Genomic DNA, 19,395 nt, shown 5'->3' on the forward strand with positions numbered 1-19,395 from the left:
GATCATAGATTACATTAATTTTGATCTAGATCGAAGATCGTTTCTTTTTTTTACTTGACAATTTGGTAGGAGTAGAAATCGAAGTTTTTTAAGCTTCTTTAATAGGCTTTTAGGAATATCCCAGAAATCTTCTTTAATGGATCCGGAAAAAGAAGTCTGGATATAAATATTTTATATTATATTATTATATTACTATATTATATTAATATTATTTACTCTTTCTCTCTCACTCACATCAGCATGCATTCACGTGCGACATTATTATATTATATTATTACATATTATTATATTATACAAAATATTATTTTATATTACTTTATTTTATTATATTTTTAGTATCTTATATTATATTCAATATCATAAATAAACCTTAATAAAAAATTTCTTTAAAATATTTTTTAACGCTCTCCGTCGCGGTGCTATCGCATTCTCTCATGCTTTTTTCAGTGCATAGCGTAGAGCAGATTTTTGCTTTTTCCGATATATCTCGAAAAGTATTGGTGATATCAAAAAATGTTTTATACAAAAGTTTTATGGTGACAATATCTCTATCTAACTACATTAATAAAATTAAAAAAAAAATTTTTTTTTCAAAAATTAAAAAACAATTGTTTAAAAAAAAATTTTTTTTAAATTTAATTACTGTAGTTAGATAGAAGTACTTTTATTGTAAAACTTTTGTATAAAACATTTTTTAATATTTTGTTTAGTTTACGAGATATATCGAGAAAACGAAAAATGTCTCAATCTTTGAAGGGTGGTTTCACCCCTTTAAACCGTTTATGGGCAGCTACAATAAATTTCTAAATTCATGTATTTACCCCCTCTACATTTATGCCAAGTTTCATTAAAATCAGAATTTTCGAGTTCGCGAGGTTCCCTTGTAAGTAAAAATCATGTATTTACTGAGAAAATTGGTAAAAATTTACTTGTTTTTTTTTTGTAGAACGTTTATTCGCATGTCGCAACCAAGATTTAATTGGTTCGGAAATAATATGCTCTGTTGCTTCCGTAAAACGCATTCGTACCACGCCTAAAAAATAAAAAATAAAATAAATTACATTTATAAATAAATATATTGGTTATATTATATATATTAAAATATTTAATTATTTACTTACTAGATATTACTTTTCGTAGCTGTAAATCATAAAATATCCGCTTTTTTTCCCTCCAACATAACTAAATGTAGACGCTAACTTATCAGACATTAATCTTCGTAAAAGATTAAAAGTGACTCCTTTGATACTATTTCCTCCTATACGTGATAACTGCTTAATCTATAAAATTGAGAATATGTAACAAAATATTACAATTTCATACATACTTAAAAAAATTTTTTTATAATTACCAGTTCTTTGCAGTTAGTATCCTCAATTAATGATTTTTCTAATTTTTCCAGGTCTTCAATGTTATCAATTGGAAAATTATCCATAAAACATTGTTCCGCAATATCTTTTTCCGCAATTTCCTCATGCAAAAAATATTTCTCGATTTTTTTCTAGCATGATATCGAATTTATTAATCAAAAGTCTTTCTTGTTCTTCAAATGCAGATATTTTAAATCCTATGTCTGTCAGTTTTCTAATTATGTAACGATCAAAATCGAACCTTGCTAAAAATGTAAAATAAAATTACTGACATGAATTACTGACATGAAATTAAGAAATTATTAAATTATTAAATTAGATTCATGATTTTTAACTTACATAAACTGTTAGCGTTTTTAGCTTTATGTTTGTCAGGGATTTCGTCAAACTTTATTTCATTATTGTCATCAAGTGTTCCTATTACAAAAAGATTCAATGTATATAGAAAAAAGAATATGGGATATTCCATACCAAATCAACCTGAATCGGACCCTCAATCTCTTGGATTTGGTCCGCAATTTTATGTTATTGTTCTAACTCTAAAATACAATTGGATTTTTTTTAGATTTTTTAAAATAAATTTAATTTACTTATACTTGTTTAAAACAAACATTTCGTCGATCACAATTTAAAAATCTAAAAAAATTTTCAAAAATTCTGTATCAGATATAAAAATTTTTAAGCTTTGACCAAGAGTAAGCCGGTGTTTGCTTTCATTTTTTGACTTAAACATTTTGACATGTAACAGGATTTTTGAGAACTTTTTCAGATTTTTAAATTCATAGGTATAACATTTGTTTTAAACAATTATAAGTCAAATTTATAAAAAAAATCCGAGTACATATTTTTAGAGTTGGAAAAATAACAAAAAATTACGGACCAAATCCGAGAAGTCAAGGGTTCGATCCAAGTCGATTTGGTATAAAATGCCTTATATCAATATATTAAACAATTGTAATAAAATTGTAAAAATTACCTTCATAATTATCATGAATAAAATCATTATTCATTTTTTTGTTCGTTTCTATTACTGTAGTAATTGTTATGAGTGACACACTCATAACGATAAGGTGTCAGTAACACGATGACGTAAGTCGGTCAGCAGCAGTCAGCATCGAGCGCATCGCGAGCGCGAGGTTTCGCGCAATCCGCTTGACAATTAGCGCAATGTCCCTTAGACAGCACTTGCTGTCTAAGCAATAATTTGGAATACTGACCGACTTACGCCCTCACGCAATCCTCCCCTTCTTTCGATCCAACTACCGAATTATCGGATATATAAACCGGCGAAAGAAGGTGAGGATCAAGTCAATCCGAAGTAGACAAACTAAGACTACACACGACACTCTGCTTTGCGGGGTCGTGTATCGCCGAGATAACTTATTGTAAACACACAACCACGACGCTCTGCCTTGCGGGGTCGTGGACAACGAGCTAATAGACGCGACACTCTGCCTTGCGGGGTCGCGATCTACCCATTGTAACTGAATACAAGAATAAAAGTGTTCAAGACAAATAACGGTGTACGTGACGAAATACCTTCCTCGCGAGATCTCTGGCAGCGATCCCAAATCGTACTCACAACGAGGGGTACAACAGTGGTGGCAGCGGTGGGATCTGCACTGCCAAAAGGAAGATCCTAGAGGAACCAAGCGTCACCGAGCAATCAGCTGTACAGGCCAGGAAGCCAGCCACGGCGGAGCGTACATAGCGCGTCAGCGATAAGAGTGAAACTCGAGACGACGCCGAGACCTACCGCGACAAGGCTCAGCTGATCGCCGCACCATGCAGCTCATCGTACTTATGTAAGTCCGACAAACATTAAATTGTAACGCGAAACGAGCGTAGGACGACATAAAACTGTAACACGAATAGAGCAAAATATCGGTTGACCCCCGGTAACCGCGATTACCGTAAAGACATAGCTAAGATAGCTACTGTAATTCAAAGGCATGCGAATGCAAACGCACTAGCGCAACGCGACATACAATACCGCGAAATAAAACGCGAACTCAGCACACGCGTTTATACTCGAACGTAAACGTCCGACCAAAACACTGATACAGCGCTTAACGTTGTTCAAGACGCGTTAGAAGAAATATTCGATAACGCGCTTCGACTTTTGAATAGTCGAGCAAATTCGCCAAATATCACGACTGAACGCGCGTTCCCGATACAGGAACTAGACTTTAGTCTAATAAATAACATGGACACACGTTCACCAACGCGGACAGACGTAGCGGGACCGTCGACACGCTCCCTACCACATGCGTTGCCTCGCGTAATCCGGGAAGAACCCGAAGAGGAAACACAAGAGCTCCGTAATAATTTGAGTGAACAAAGCGGAAGTTCACCGACAGCGCCACAAATTCATAGGCGACCAATGCACCCCATGGAGAATATGATGCTCCATGACCTGCTATTCGAAATTCGCGAGCTTCGTTTCCAGCTTGGAAACCGACACGAAGCACAGCCGCCGCCGCGAGAAACGGCTAGAAATACGCGACAACCTACTAACCACGCGTTAGATCTTTCGTATGGGCACTCACCCCGAGATGTACGACATCAGCATGGGACCAACACTTACAATTTAAGCATGAAAGAAGCGCGAAATATGATCCCCGAAATTAATGGAACTTCGAGGGAACGAGTACGAGAATTTTTAAACGCAAGCTCCTATGCAATGAAAAACATACATCCGTCGGACGAATTCATACTCCTCAACGCGATATTATGTACCAAATTCAAGGGCAAGGCAATGATGGATTTCCACACTCGCGATATAGAAAACTACGACCAGTTAAAAACGGAATTAGAAAATGAATATCTGGGCAAGCGCAGCACCGCCCATTTGCAGCTCGAATTTAACTTCCTGAAACAAAAGTCAAACGAAACCGCTCAAGAATTTGGACGAAGAGTAGACAACTTGGCCATGGAGTTATACGAATCCATGGAGGAAGGAAAAAATCATACAATAGAACAGCAGCGGGCGATACTTGAGAGCATCAAGGAACAAGCCCTTTACAACTACCAGATAGGTAGTAACTACACGAAGAAATAAAGCTATTAGTTCGAGCCCAACGGTACAACACGCTTCAAGAAGCAATCGCAGGAGCTAGTGCGGAAGAAAAAGTTAAGGGGGCAAGCACGCGCCTCAACGGCAATAGGCGGGATATGCCAAATGCCCAACGCAATAACCGTGCTCCGACCATCCGTTGCGGAAAGTGCGGAAAAATAGGACACGACGGAAGAGACTGCCGAAGCAGCAGATACGCCAACCGGTTCGAATTACCCCGACCGGAAGGACGGCCACGAGTAAATACAGCAGTACAACAATGCAGTTACTGCAAGAAAACGGGCCACAGCCGAAACGATTGCTGGACCCTGCATGGACGACCTCCACAGAAAGACGAGGATCGCCCGGTAGCAAAGTCAAAAAGAAAAATAGAAAAGGACGCTAAACAGCGTACAAGTAAGGCCGTCAAAATGATAAAACATGCCGATACGGCAAGTAGCGACGAGAGCTCGGACGATGACTCGAGCACAACGGGCACCGCCGCCGCGTATCAAGTTACGCATGTAAAGCGAGACGCACACAAAGATAGCGGACTCGACTTAGTCACACTTTCAATACGAGAGACCAAATCAGGAAAAATCGACATGTTATTCGATTCCGGAGCCACGCTCTCGTTAATAAAAGTAAAAAATTTAAAAGGCGAAACTAAAATACGCCATGAAAGAATAGTTCTCGTCGGGATAACAGGCCACAAGGTCTACACCATAGGAAAAATACAGGCGACAATAGAGCTAGGCAAGCATAAGATAAAACATCCGATGTATGTAGTAAAGGATGATTTTCCGCTAGAATACGATGGCATCCTAAGATTAAATTTCCTACGAAAGCAACAAGTAACGTGCGATTATAACCAGAAAAAGTTAACAATAAGAGACGTTACTCTGAAATTCAAATCATATCAACAAACCGTGTTAAAACCTCGCAGCGAAACAATTGTAAGGGCCGACAATTGTTTGACAAATCGAAACAAAACTAGAGTCGTACGGGCCCAGGAACCAGCTCCAGGAGTTTACATTGTCAGATGCCTTGTAAAACCAAAAAATTTTTCATGTCCGATCAGTGTAATCAATACCACTGATAAGACAATACGGATCAACACACCGGTCGTTACTGTAGAGGATTTAAGCAAGAAAAATCCTCACGAGGTTTACACCGTGGTCGCTGAACCAAAAGACAAATCTCACCTCCCTCGGAAGGAGCGGATTTGACAATTGCTGCGAACGCAACACCTCAACTTTGAGGAACGGCAGGCCCTCCTGCGCTTATGCGAAGATTATCAAGACATCTTCCATCTGAGCGGAGAACCCCTGTCATGCACGGCCGCCGTGCAACACGAGATCCACACGCGCGCTGACACGGCACCGGTAAACGTACGGCCGTATCGCCTCCCCACCAAGCACAAGGAGAAAGTAAATAATCAAATGAAGCAGATGCTCACGGACGGAATAATCAGAGCAAGTACAAGTCAGTGGAATGCACCCTTATTAGTGGTTCCCAAAAAAGCTGACTCAAGCGGAAAACCGCGACTACGGATAGTCATCGACTTCCGAAAATTAAACGATCTAACGATCGGCGACTCGTTTCCATTGCCCAATATCGAAGAAATTTTGGACCAACTAGGAAACGCCAAGTATTTTACTACGCTAGATTTAGCGGGTATCACCAAATACCCATGGCAGAACGTGATAAGCAAAAAACAGCGTTCTCCACCCCATATGGACATTACGAATTTAATCGAATGCCATTTGGTTTAAAAAATGCACCTGCAACATTCCAGAGGCTGATGAACTCAGTACTCACGGGAATGCAAGGGCTAAAATGCCTTGTATACTTAGACGATATAGTTATTTATGGCTCAAGTCTGGAAGACCATAATAAACGTCTAAAGGAAGTACTACAGCGCTTACGAAAAGCCAATTTAAAACTGCAGCCGGACAAATGTGAGTTCCTGCGGAAAGAAGTAAATTACCTGGGACACATAATCTCAGAAGAGGAAATCTCCCCTGATCCCGCCAAATTACAGGCGATAAAAGATTTCCCGGCACCTCAGAAGGTGAAAGACGTGCAATCTTTCATAGGCCTCGCCGGATATTACCGAAAGTTCATCAACAAATTTTCGAGGATAGCTAAGCCGCTAACTAAGCTGACAAAAAAGTCAGAAAAATTTGTATGGTCCACGGAGCAACAGATTGCTTTCGACATACTAAAAGAAAAGCTAATGACCGCACCGGTACTTCAGTATCCTGATTTCTCAAAAGAATTTAACGTAACAACGGATGCCTCCGATTACGCAGTGGGAGCCGTATTATCGCAAGGACCGATAGGCAAAGACCGCCCCATAGCATATGCGAGTCGAGTGCTAAACCGTGCAGAACAAAACTATAGCACAACAGAAAAAGAATTACTGGCTATAGTATGGGCCGTCAAGCATTTCAGACCGTACATATACGGCACTAAGTTTAAAATTATCACTGACCACAAGCCCCTTGTATGGCTATTCAGTGTAAACGACCCTGGATCGAGATTAATCCGGTGGCGTTTAAAAATGGAAGAATACGATTACGAAATCGTACATAAGGCCGGACGCGCGAACACAAACGCCGATGCGTTGAGCCGTAACGTGAAACCAGAGGTTCACATTACGGAGACGGCTGATAAAATGCTCGCGTTAGACAAAGACGGAGAGCACAGCCAAAGAAGAAGAAAAGCGGCAAATATTACACGAATACCATGATGCACCCACCGGAGGGCATCAAGGGGTCGAAAGAACCCTAAAAAGGATACGGTTAAAATATAATTGGCCCGGAATAACGGCAGACGTAGAAAAGCATATTAAAAAATGCGAACTCTGCCAGAAAAACAAACTATCCAAAAGAAATAAGACACCGTTAGTAATTACGGAGACCCCCAGCCGACCATTCGAAAAATGCGCTCTGGACATCGTGGGACCACTGACCGAGACAGCAAATGGAAATTAGTACCTGCTAACGTTCCAAGATCACCTGACAAAATTCAGCAAGGCGATGCCGATTCCAAATCAAGAGGCAAACACGGTAAGCAAGGAGTTTGTAACAAAGATTGTCCTAGAATACGGTAAGTAAGAATACAAGACCGGTTCTAACTCGGGAGCTCTGAGGGGGGTGCAGGTGTGCGGGGGGGGTTTGTGGGCGCGGGGGGTGTTACGGCGGGAAGGGGGTGACGTCACCCGGGGCTCCGGGAAAAACCGCTTATCAGAAGTAAACTGATATCAGACGTAAACTATTTTGCGGTGCCTTTGAAAAAACTTGATGTTTTTGAAAACTTGATATGTTTTTATAAGGGGGTATTGATATAAAAAATGCTACTTTTTTACGCCCTCCCTGTTTTGGGTGTTAGAGAGGGGGGGGGGGGAAACGTTGCATTAAACATGTTTCGCGATAACGTGATTGGCTCTCGATGATCACGTGATTTAAACGTTGGCAACGCTGTAATTTTATAAACGTCGGCAACGCTGTAATTTTATTGGGTGTGATAAGTGCTCCAGTTGAGACAAAGGATTAAAAAATTTGTGGAGGGGTGTACAATATAAGAAGAGTTCTGACAATGGTACCGCATCACTCGCGTGTTACAAGACGGACAGCAAAACTTCTCGTTTGCTCCTCAGTCGGTGGAAGACAGACTTCAAAAGCTTCCCGAAACGTACAGCATGAACTATTACGTTCCGATCCAACAGAACGAGGCAAATGATAAACCGTAAGTATTTTTTATAATTTAAAAAATTTTCTTCGTATTAATATCTTATATTTTTCTATAGCGAGCTATATTTTTTTTTTTACAGAGCATTATCGCAGCCGCGTTATACTCCACGCATCTTGGGTAGGAGATACGCCTTGACCGCCACGGCATACAAATACTTGGATATTGCAATCGGCGTGGGACCTATATCTTATGTGGAAATACTGCTTGGTGACAACAGGGGCAATCAAATAATTTTGCCATACGCAACATGGAAAACGTTTATAGATCGACGGGTGGATATTGAACGATTTGTGCGGTCAGCTTATTTTGACTGCACAACGATTTGTGCAGTATCTTCAAGATTTGCAGTTTGTGATCTGATTATAAAACTTGTAAAAATGCGCGATGAAAATATTATAAAGTTGGTGTTGCATGATAATTGCATGTACATGAAGCCGTCAACCTTACTGTTCCTATATGAACTTGAAGATTGTGTTGATTATGTATGTCATCAATTAGATCAACATACGTACAGCGTGAGCGATAAATATAAGAAGTTTATTACTATTTTGCGTCAAAATCATATTACTAATCAAAGCGACGCTGCAAAGTTATTACGCGAAAAATATGATAAAACATGTCTCGTAGAGTGTGAGCTAATTGCTTACGCTTTCGATATTATTGTATATGATGCTTTATATGACAAGTAAAATGTGTAAAGAAAACCAGTCTTGTAAACTGTAAGCTAATTACGTTGTGAATCATATTGTACGTTATGCTTTATATAACAAAATAAATGTATAAAAATGATATTGTTTGAATTATTTTTTCCTATATAGTTTTAAGTTAAAAATTGTATAAATAAAACGAAATGGGGAAAAAGGGAAATATGAGGGAGTAAAAGAATGTAAAAATGGATACGATATATATTTTTTATTCTTAGACCACCAATTAAACAGCTTAAATACATTTTGTAAAGCACAGTTGTTCACATGATTCTGACATCGTAAAGTGTACATAATGTCCAACTTGTTTAGAGGTTCTATGTTTTCGTAATGCGTCTCGATATTCTCGACGTAAGCTTCCTGTCTCGCCTCGTCCAGAAGAAAATCACGCAACCATTCTCGTTTCTCACATCCCTTGACGTACACGAGAATTTCATCATCGGTTGCAGTTGTACCCATTACCGCCTTTGTAATCAAACTCCTAGTCATGCTGTGTGGAATTAATCCATCCTCCCATGATATTCCATGATGATTCACTTTCAACCATGCCACCTGACATCTTTCTGCCTTGGTAAGGTATTCCCATGGATAAGTGGGTGTAAACAAGTAGTGGGTGAGTTCAAATCCATCTTTGAGAGAGGCAAATTCCTTAACGATAAATTTTCCTCCAACGATGAAACCTTGCAGGTCTACGAACGTTGGTACAAGCATGACAGCTGTCGTTGAGAATACTGTGATTGACTTCGATGCGTCGTAGAGTTATATATTGTCTTATCTCCCTCTCCTTTAAGGGGTTACACCAACCTAGACGGTCGAAAAACAGGCCTAACTTTGATATTTTATTCCTCCTAAACGGGTAGTGGGAATTAAATGAAATTTTGGGTGATTATTGACTTATGTTTCGACAATATAAAAAAAATTTTTTTATTAAACAATGGCGACGGAAAGCAGAAATATGGCCGCCGACACACATTGAGGTTTGGAAAAACGCATTTTGCGGTGACCACTGTCCCGTCTAAACGATCCATCTGAAACAAAAAAACAAAATGGTGTTTTTAAGTTAACAGTAGTGGTTTGTCGGTGACGATCGCCGATTGTCGATTTTATCGTTTGTTACAAAATGGCGATGAGTTGAAGTTAAAATTAAAAAAAAAACGAAAAATTTTTGTCCTTTTCATTTTTTTATTTTTTAATGAAGACCGATTAAAAAAAAAATAGATCGTCACCGACAAAAGAATGTTTCTGAGAGTATTGTGTAAAAATTTGAAAACGATCCATCCATTAGTTTTTGAGATCTGGTGGTCACCGACTTTGAAAACCATGTTTTGAGAAAAACGCGTTTAAAGTTTCAAGTTTAGTTCTACTATTGTTAATAGCCGAATTTTGCACTTTACCTCTAGTCGACAATTCTGGGGCCATATGAGATTCCTTCCACATCAATAATAGCAGTGCTTTGTGAAGACTTTTGTTGACAGCGAGCAATCTTTTCTTCGCGCGTCGCCTTCTGCGCTCGTACTTCGGCCACATTGATGCGCGCTCGGTCTTGATTTTCGCAATATGCAGCACAATTCTTTTATTATCATTAATAAATATGCGGCAGCATCTTCATTAAATGTGTATGCAGCAATATTGGCAGCAATTTGCACAACGTGTGCACCGCTGTGCTGCACTTTTGGCGCTATGCGCCAAATCAGATTGTTCAAACTTTCGTTAACATTTTGCGTAAATCCACCGACGCATTTCTCCAGTAAATTATCACTAGAAAGTTGTTTTTAAATATTGGACGAATGGCTTTAATCACATCATCGTCCAGTGGCGATTTATGTTGATATTGCTCCAATTCGAGCACTCGAACGCTCGATCCCGTTTTACTCAACTCTCTGTAATTCCGGCATTTTTTCAGATATCAACATAAAACTTTCAGGATATATTCTCGAAACTTGAAGCTTCAAGAAAATGTAATAAAAAAAAAATCGAATTTTTTTTTCCGCTAGGTTGGTGTAACCCCTTAATGTACAACGTTGTTAGGTGATTTTGCGCACAACGTTTGTCAACGGGTTGTACTGAACCACGCGGTCGTGTATGATGAGGCAGTACGCGGTGGTATTCATCGACACATTCTCTTTGCATTCAAATTCTATGCGCACGTCCACGGTTGCGCTCTTGATCGATTCATTTTGTCGAGAGCAATCGATGATTACGAATGGACCGTTAAGTAGAAAAGTTGAAGTGGTGAGGTTCGGCTCGAGATACTCGTATCCATAATAACCCTTGCAGAAACGCGCGTACATGTCGTACAGAATCGCCCATTTATTTTTATCGAAATCCAAGTTCATATCGTCGTATGGATAACATTCCGAATTCAGATACAGTTTCACGTTTGTCAATTTGCAATGATCGAATCGGCTTGGATCCTCGGACACAATGTTCTTTCGACCCGTCTGCAGAGCAAAGATAACATATCGTGGCTTCTCAAGCTGAGTAGCGGTCTTGATGGCCCACGAATGCTTAGTTGTTTGCTGCAATAGTGGAAACTCGTACAGATCCCACGAACGAAAAGCCATGCTCAGGTACCGTCCGCTCTCCAGAGTACGCAGCATCGACAACTTATGTATCTCGTTCAGCAGTACGTGAGGCATGCGCCATTGTATCTTGAATATATCAATCGTGGGTTCCAACTCCGAACTTCCCATTAGACTGTTGTTATCGTTACGCGCGTGTATTAAAATTAACTCGTGACGAGCGTTGATCACCACGCGTCTGTAATCCTCGCAAAACCCCAACAACATGTTGAGTGGTACGCAATAATTAAAGTATCCATTCACGTCCCAACCCGAAATCCATCCTGCGTTCCTCAGAATCACGTTTTTGTCTGACGACACAGTTGCATAGTTTTTCAGTGTGCTGGTTATTCCAACATTTCTGTTGCGATCAATTTCTACACCGTCGAGTTCGTATCGAATCTCATCAAACATGAACGCGACACAATTATTTCCCAGTACCACCGAAAATCCCTCGGCAGGTTTGTTTATTGTCACTTTTCCCTCGATGTATAGAAAACTTTTGAACGGCAATGTGTACAGATCCTGTTGGTGTATGGGTATTCGTATCTCGTCGCTGTGCCCGAACGTTGTGTTGGCAAACGGATTGTACGTATGAGTCTCGATCTTGACGATGCGATCATCGAAGATCGGCTCGTCTCCGATGTTTAGAATGTCAGTCATCGTTATCAGACGTTTCGCACCGCGAATCCCAGAGATTGTAAAAATTTAACGTTTGACGCGTTGAGCTTCTTTTTCTCGGGACAACAGGATGATTGAATATTATTAAACGTTGTCGCAAGAGTATCGGGTGACTGTTGGAATGTTGGCACTGGTGTGGAGATAACGTTATCTTTCGCGCGCTGCGATGTGTTTAGCACGAGCATCTCACGTTCGCGTTATTGTTGCAACCGTCGTCGCACGTGCAGTCTGACGGTGATTTCTTCTCCTCGAAAATCAAGCAATCGTCCGTTCTGATCGACGGCGCGTATTGTCAGATCCGTAATGCACCGCACGATGATTGGCAGATAAATGATTTGTGTGGGCCTTTCCGATATCTTATATCCTGGTGGCACGCTCGGTGAAAACTCATGTATCGTGTGTACACTCTTATTGTTGCTGTACGCGCCCGCGGTCACGTTGCATTCCACGCGAATAATGTTCACGTTCATTATGTTGATCGACACGTCCGATTCGTGCCATTTTCGCGGTAGCAGTACACCACGCTTCGGTGAGAATCCTAGCAGCAATCCTATGTTGTTGGGTTTACCAAAATGTATACTGTAGGCGCATTTGATCTCACATCTCATTGTATTGTAGTTGGCGCGAAGCGTTATCGGATACTCCCCATCATTATCATCATCGTTGCCCCCACGCGTAACGTCACCGGAATGAGTTCCATCGTGTTGCGGACGTTTTCGTGAAATTGTGCGTTTCAAAAATTCGTTTATAGCTCGCAGTTCGTACGATCCCTCGGGAATCGTACTCTCCGTGTTATCCTTGTCAAAGTAAAACGTATTGTTTGAGGCATTCACGTTCGGTATCGTGTTATAGGTTTCAAAAATCGTTAGACCGAGCTCATAATCATCGTCGCTCAAATCTATAGCTGGAGAATAGTGTGCCGCGAGAACGCTGCTCTTGCCGCTCAGGGTAAACGTCAGCGACATGATGGTGGTGAAATACTGAGTCTTTGCGGTACTAGTTCAGCTTTTTAAATTTACACGCGTTGAAGAAACTGCAGGCAGAGTTGTCCACAAATGCTCTGATCGTACGTTTGATAGGACGTTCGATTATACTCAATCGTTGTCACCCCGTCCCCAAAGTATCGTACTAGTTCTCTAGGTGGTCGAAGATTGCCGAAACTATCGAAATACGTGACGTGGTTACCCCTCTTTGCGTACGCCACCCAGTGAGTGCCGGGGCCCGTCGTATCGTCCAAATTTATGATACCACTCTCGTTTAGACGCGCACCACTCGTCGGTAACGCGTTACGCATAAAAACACCTCTGAAATATGGAATACGCGCGCGTTTTGCTAGTTGCGTAAATTGCACGTTCATCGTCGCACCTGTGGGTAGTGTTAATGTTTCTTCGACGTTTTTTTTTTTCTTCTGTACACCTTTTCCATGTTTGTACGGGGCGAGATACAGTCCTCGCCCGCGTTTGTATGGGGCGAGATATAAGCCGTGACCTTCCATCGCGCGATTGTGACGCTGTAACTCCTCGAGCTGACGTCGCGCGGCTTTGTTGTCGTTCACCGCCTTTGCCACACCAGCCGCTCCACCAATCAAGGATCCGAGTGCACCCAATATTGGTAAAATCGGTAATGCACCACCTCGTTTTGCAGCTTGAAGTATGCGTTTTTTTTTCGTCGATTTTTTCGTTGAATTCTTCTTCATACTCATACCAATCTTCGTTTTGGCTTTCATGGCTGCCCAGACAGCAGCAGTTGCTGCTCTTTCCCCGAGAGGTGAATCTTTTGCGATTACCCGTTTTAGCGCTTTGTCCGCGAGTATCTTGTCCGCCGCGTGTCTGTCGATGAGCTCGTTGCTCTGGGAGTACGCAATGTCGTGTTCGCGACACGCCGCGTCGAGCGGATGTATACCTTGATCACCTCTGGCCAATCGCTTTTTCAGCCGAGTACCCGGACTGCAAAACTGGTAACCGGGAATATGTAATTCGAAAAGAAGAGCGTTTATCGCGCGATTCAGCAGTTGACCACAGCCGCGTTTTACCATTGCGACAGCCGGCATTCGACACAATTTTTGATCAACGGCGCGGGTCCGTCGATGTGCGTCCGCTGCCACGGTTGATTGTAATGCTCGTAGCAACGACGATAGCTTCGAACCTCTAGATCAGCCCTTATATGTTCCGGAAGCCTGTCCCAAACGTGTTCGATGTAGTTGCCACACACGCGTAGCAAAATAGGTTTTGGCACGAATTCTAACTGCTCGGCGCTCAATTCGAGTATATCGGAGGGGTGTGACAGTATAAGATACATGTTTGATACTGAGCGATGCGTGATTTTACACGCCTATAAATAGCCTCAGATCGCAACATGTTTCGTTCTGAATAAAGAAAAAAATATATAGAGAGATGTTAAACATGAAACGGTTATACATATACGTAAGGATGTTTAAAACGTGAAATGAACGTAAGAAGTACGTGAACGAATGTGGAACGAACGTGTGAAGTATGTGAACGAACGTGAAATAAACGTAAAAAGTATGTAAACGAACGTGGAAAGTACATGAACGAACGTGAAACGAACATAAGAAGTATGTGAACGAACGTAAGAAGTACGTAAACGAACGTGGAAAGTATGTGAAACGAACGTGGAAAGTACGTGAACGAACGTGAAACGAACATAAGAAGTACGTAAACGAACGTGGAAAGTACGTGAACGAACGTGAAACGAACATAAGAAGTACGTAAACGAACGTGGAAAATACGTGAACGAACGTTAAAAGTATGTGAACGAACGTAAAAATATTAATTCTATATTAATTTAGCAGTCATCTTCAACAGGATCGCCCATTAGTACGCACGGTGATAAGTTGTGTCACGCCCGACTATTGATAAACACAGCGATCACGCCCAACCATTGCGAGGTATAGCGTCACGCCCGCGCAGCCATTGAGACACGCTGCGACGAGCTTATCTTCCTTCTTCGCGCGGCCATTGATACGCACCGTAATGAGCTTATCTTCTTCCTTTATGCTTTCTCTATCCGTACGCTGCATTCACACACACGCACACATACTCATATACAGCATACGCTGCACTCACTCGCCTATAAATAGGTCGTTCGATTCCACTATATAATCAGATTCCGAAATGCGCGATGCTGCCTACTACCATACGCGCAATTATTTGTGGCCCATCGAACTGCGGTAAAACCAACATTATGATAAACTTGTTGGAATGTCCGCACGGTGTACGTTTCGAGAACGTGTACGTGTACTCGAAATCTTTGCAACAGCCGAAATATCGGTATTTGGAAAATTTGTTAAGATCGATGAATGAAATTAACTATTTTACGTTCTCCAATAACTGTGACGTCATTCCGCCGAATGAAGCGCGTCCAAACTCAATTTTCATCTTTGACGATATTGCGTGCGACAAGCAGGATGCCGTGAGAGAGTATTTTGCGATGGGTCGGCATTCGAACGTCGACTGCTTTTATCTTTGTCAGTCGTACGCGAGAATACCTAAACATCTTATACGCGACAACGCAAACCTGCTGATCCTGTTTAAACAGGATGGTACCAACCTGAAACATGTGTACAATGATCATGTTAACACCGATATGTCATACGATGATTTTTGTGCGTTATGTCGTGATTGTTGGCGGCGTGATTATGGATTTCTAGTAATAGACAAGGATAGTTCACTTACTAACGGGCGATATAGAAGAGGATTTAACGAGTTCGCGATGCTGCGGAGCGATTAGTCGTCATCGATACTTCGTTGGGGATGAAACGTGAGCGATCGACGCTGTCTGTCAACATGATTGGGAACAACGAAACGCGTGAGCGCGAGAAAATCGCGAAGGAAATTGAGAAAACGAGCGAATCGATTCGTAAGAAACATCGCGCTTTGAAGACCGGTAGGATCGAGGAGAATATCGCGGCGAAGAGACACTTCGAGCCGCTCATTGAGCCGCTGCAAAAGATCGTCGATAATTCCGGCGTCCGCGTGATAAAGGAAGAACCGCGTGTCGATGACGTAGGCATCGAAACATCGTTCATCCAGAAGGATGTGATAAAAAATAAAAGAAAACGAAAAGACAGTTCAGTGGACCATGCATTAAGTGAATCGAACAAATGGATGCGATATATGTCAAACGATGCAATGAATTTACCGTCGCCATCGGTGCAGCATACGTCAAACGATGCAATGAATATACCGTCACCGTCGGTGCAGCGTACGTCCAACGACGTGATAGATCCGTCAGCGATAACGTCCACACCGCGTATGGTAGCTGCACAATCAATGATTGAAGCTCCAAAACCGTTAAATAAGGCTCTCGAGACTGTTTATGAATCCGCCGACGATTCGTTTGCGACAACCATTCGAAATCGATTACAAACGTCAGAAGGTCTAGAAACGTTATCTCAGCACTTGGGGCCGCTGGGTCAAAAGTACATCGGAGATTTTCTCAGCGGTCGTGGTGAAAAAGAAAAAATTATGGATACCGTGTACGGCGTTCGTTTAGACAAGGATGGTATGATGTTGGGTAATAAAACGTTCGACGTCAACAGTAGTGATCACATAATTATCGGTGATGTAAAATACGTTGGTACACACGGTCTTTACGAACTGAACTTTAAACAATATCCCAACGATTCAGTCTACACGGAAAACGATAAACGAAAGTACAAAGATATATTGTTGGCTACAAACGCGCATAAACGTAATTACGTTACACACGGCCGATTATTAGCCAATAAGGGATACAAGTATAAATATATAATTGCACCGTTATTAAAATATGATTTTACGAGCGGAATGGGATTACCTCGCGCTATGACACCAAACGATGATGCAATCGGAAAGGAATTACCTCGCGCTATGACACTAAACGACAACATGATCGATTACGTGCATTGGGACGATCCTAACGAACTGGTGGATCGTCTACGGTTGCTCGAAGCCTCGCATCGGGCTGGTCATAACGCTCATGACAACGAGATGCTGTCCATCATCGAAAAACTTCGCGAGGCAGGCCTTATTATAAATTAACTTGCGTATCGTCAAAACAAATCAGTTGATCGACGTCACCCCATACATCAAACATGAAATTACCGAAATCTAATGTTAGTTCCGAAAAACGACGACTCGTCGAGGAACTGCACGCTTCAGCGAGAAAAAATTTTCCGCGGAGACACGTCATAGTTCGAGGATACGATGATCTGTGGCAGGCCGATATCGTCGAGATGATTCCGTACTCACGTTTCAACAAAGGTTACCACTACATACTTACCGTCATCGATGTGTTGAGCAAGTACGCGTGGGCTATACCGCTCAAGATCAAAAGTGGAAGCGAGACAGCTGACGCTATCGCTGAGATAATTCAAGAGAGCGGCAGACGTCCGAAAAATTTACAAACCGATATGGGGAAGGAGTTTTACAACGCCGACGTGCAGAAACTATTGCAAAAACATGACATTAACCATTATTCCACGTACTCGGTAATGAAGGCGTCGGTCGTCGAACGCTTTAATCGCACGCTGAAGAACGATATGTGGAAGCAGTTTACGCTCAACGGTAATTACAAGTGGATTGACCTGTTATCACGTCTCGTGTCGAATTACAACGTTCGGAAGCACCGAACGATCGGTGTGCGACCCGTCGACGTAACTCCTGCGATGGCTGAAAGACTCTTGGATACGATATACAGCACTATAAAGATTGTTGGTCCAGCGAAATTCAAAGTAGGCGACTCTGTACGCGTGAGCAAGTACAAGACAATTTTCGAGAAAGGTTACACACCAAATTGGACAACCGAGGTGTTCAAGATCGTTAAAGTGCAGCGTACCAACCCCGTAACTTATTTACTCGAGGATTATCGTGGAACATCTATCGCTGGAGCGTTCTACGAGCATGAGTTGCATCGCGCGACTCACCCGGATGTATTTCTGGTAGAGAAAGTATTGCGCAGGAAAGAAAACGAGGTTTATGTCAAGTGGTTGGGATTCGATGGATCACACAATTCGTGGATACACAAAGACAATGTTATTTAATGTAGTATTTAATGTAGTATAAAAAATTGTTTTTTATTATAAACATAAAAAGTGTAGTGCATACATTATATAAAAAATATATAATTTTTTGTGACATATATGAAGCATCTTTATTATCCTTCCATCGTCCATTTCTAACGTTACACATAAATTATCAAATAATTTTTAAAAATACATATAACATAAAATACACAATATGTGTAACACGTAAAATATATGAAGTATTAAATGTAAAATTATAAAATAAATGTAAAACGTAAAATACATAAAATATAAACTATAAAATATGTGAAACGTGAACATTAAAATATAAATGTAAAATATAAAATACATAAAACGCAAATATAAAAATGGCTGTACAATACAAAAATATTATAAAGGTATTTGATAATGCCCCCACGGCAACGTCTTTACCGAATCAGGTACGAGATACCGCTTGTCGTCGTATGGACTTAGAGCGATTTTCGTTTCACGTACCGTGTATACCTCATGCAATTTAGATCGTATACACGTCTGATGACGCGTCATCTCTATCTCATCTCGCAGACACCGCATGTAATCGTCGAATGTTATCGTTCTTGCGACAACGTTACACTTTACACCCTTTGCTTTTTTAGCGTCATTCTTTCCATCCACTTTTAACGCGTACATTTTCGCTCTGAGTCCAACGAACTCGGTCATTATCGCACCGTTGTTTTCGTCCTTCATTAGCCCGGGAACTTTCTTGTTCGCAAGAGGCATACCGTACGCGTTACTAGTCGGATAATCGCTCGTGTCGAACCTTGCGATATCACGTTTTATATTTTCATATACGTCGTCGCACTCAATGTGATACACGAGACTATCAGTATCTGTGTACATCACTCTAGATTTGTCATGGTACAAAGGTAGCATGTACTCGTGGTGAAATTCATACAAGCAAATTTTCGATATGTCTAGTATACACATACCTACATAAATCGGCTTGTTGAATTTCACCTCAAGTTTTCGGAGTTCGACTGCAATTAAATTTTCTGCAAAAATACTGCGACTATGGAAATTTGGTTTAGCGATCATTGCCTCCGCACCGTATCGTCCTGTCCATTTTGTCAAAAGTTTTACATCTACGTGATTGCGCACATTTTCCATAGTTTTTCCGAATACGGCGTTATTCATCAATTTATATAAATTTTTCTCGAAATCGTTTTTTGCGAGGGTACGAAATTGTGTGTTTAACTCGATA

General features: G+C 41.1%; 1 protein-coding gene across 1 annotated transcript; it reads right to left on the reverse strand.

Moving 5' to 3' along the window:
* Positions 1 to 10,912: 10,912 nt before the first annotated feature.
* LOC118644310 lies at positions 10,913 to 12,112 on the reverse strand. The gene has a single exon (XM_036282544.1). It carries the CDS (start codon positions 12,110 to 12,112, stop codon positions 10,913 to 10,915), a length of 1,200 nt encoding a protein of 399 aa, XP_036138437.1.
* Positions 12,113 to 19,395: the final 7,283 nt, after the last annotated feature.

This window comes from Monomorium pharaonis, chromosome 2, assembly GCF_013373865.1.
Source record: "Monomorium pharaonis isolate MP-MQ-018 chromosome 2, ASM1337386v2, whole genome shotgun sequence".
NCBI lineage: Eukaryota > Metazoa > Arthropoda > Insecta > Hymenoptera > Formicidae > Monomorium > Monomorium pharaonis.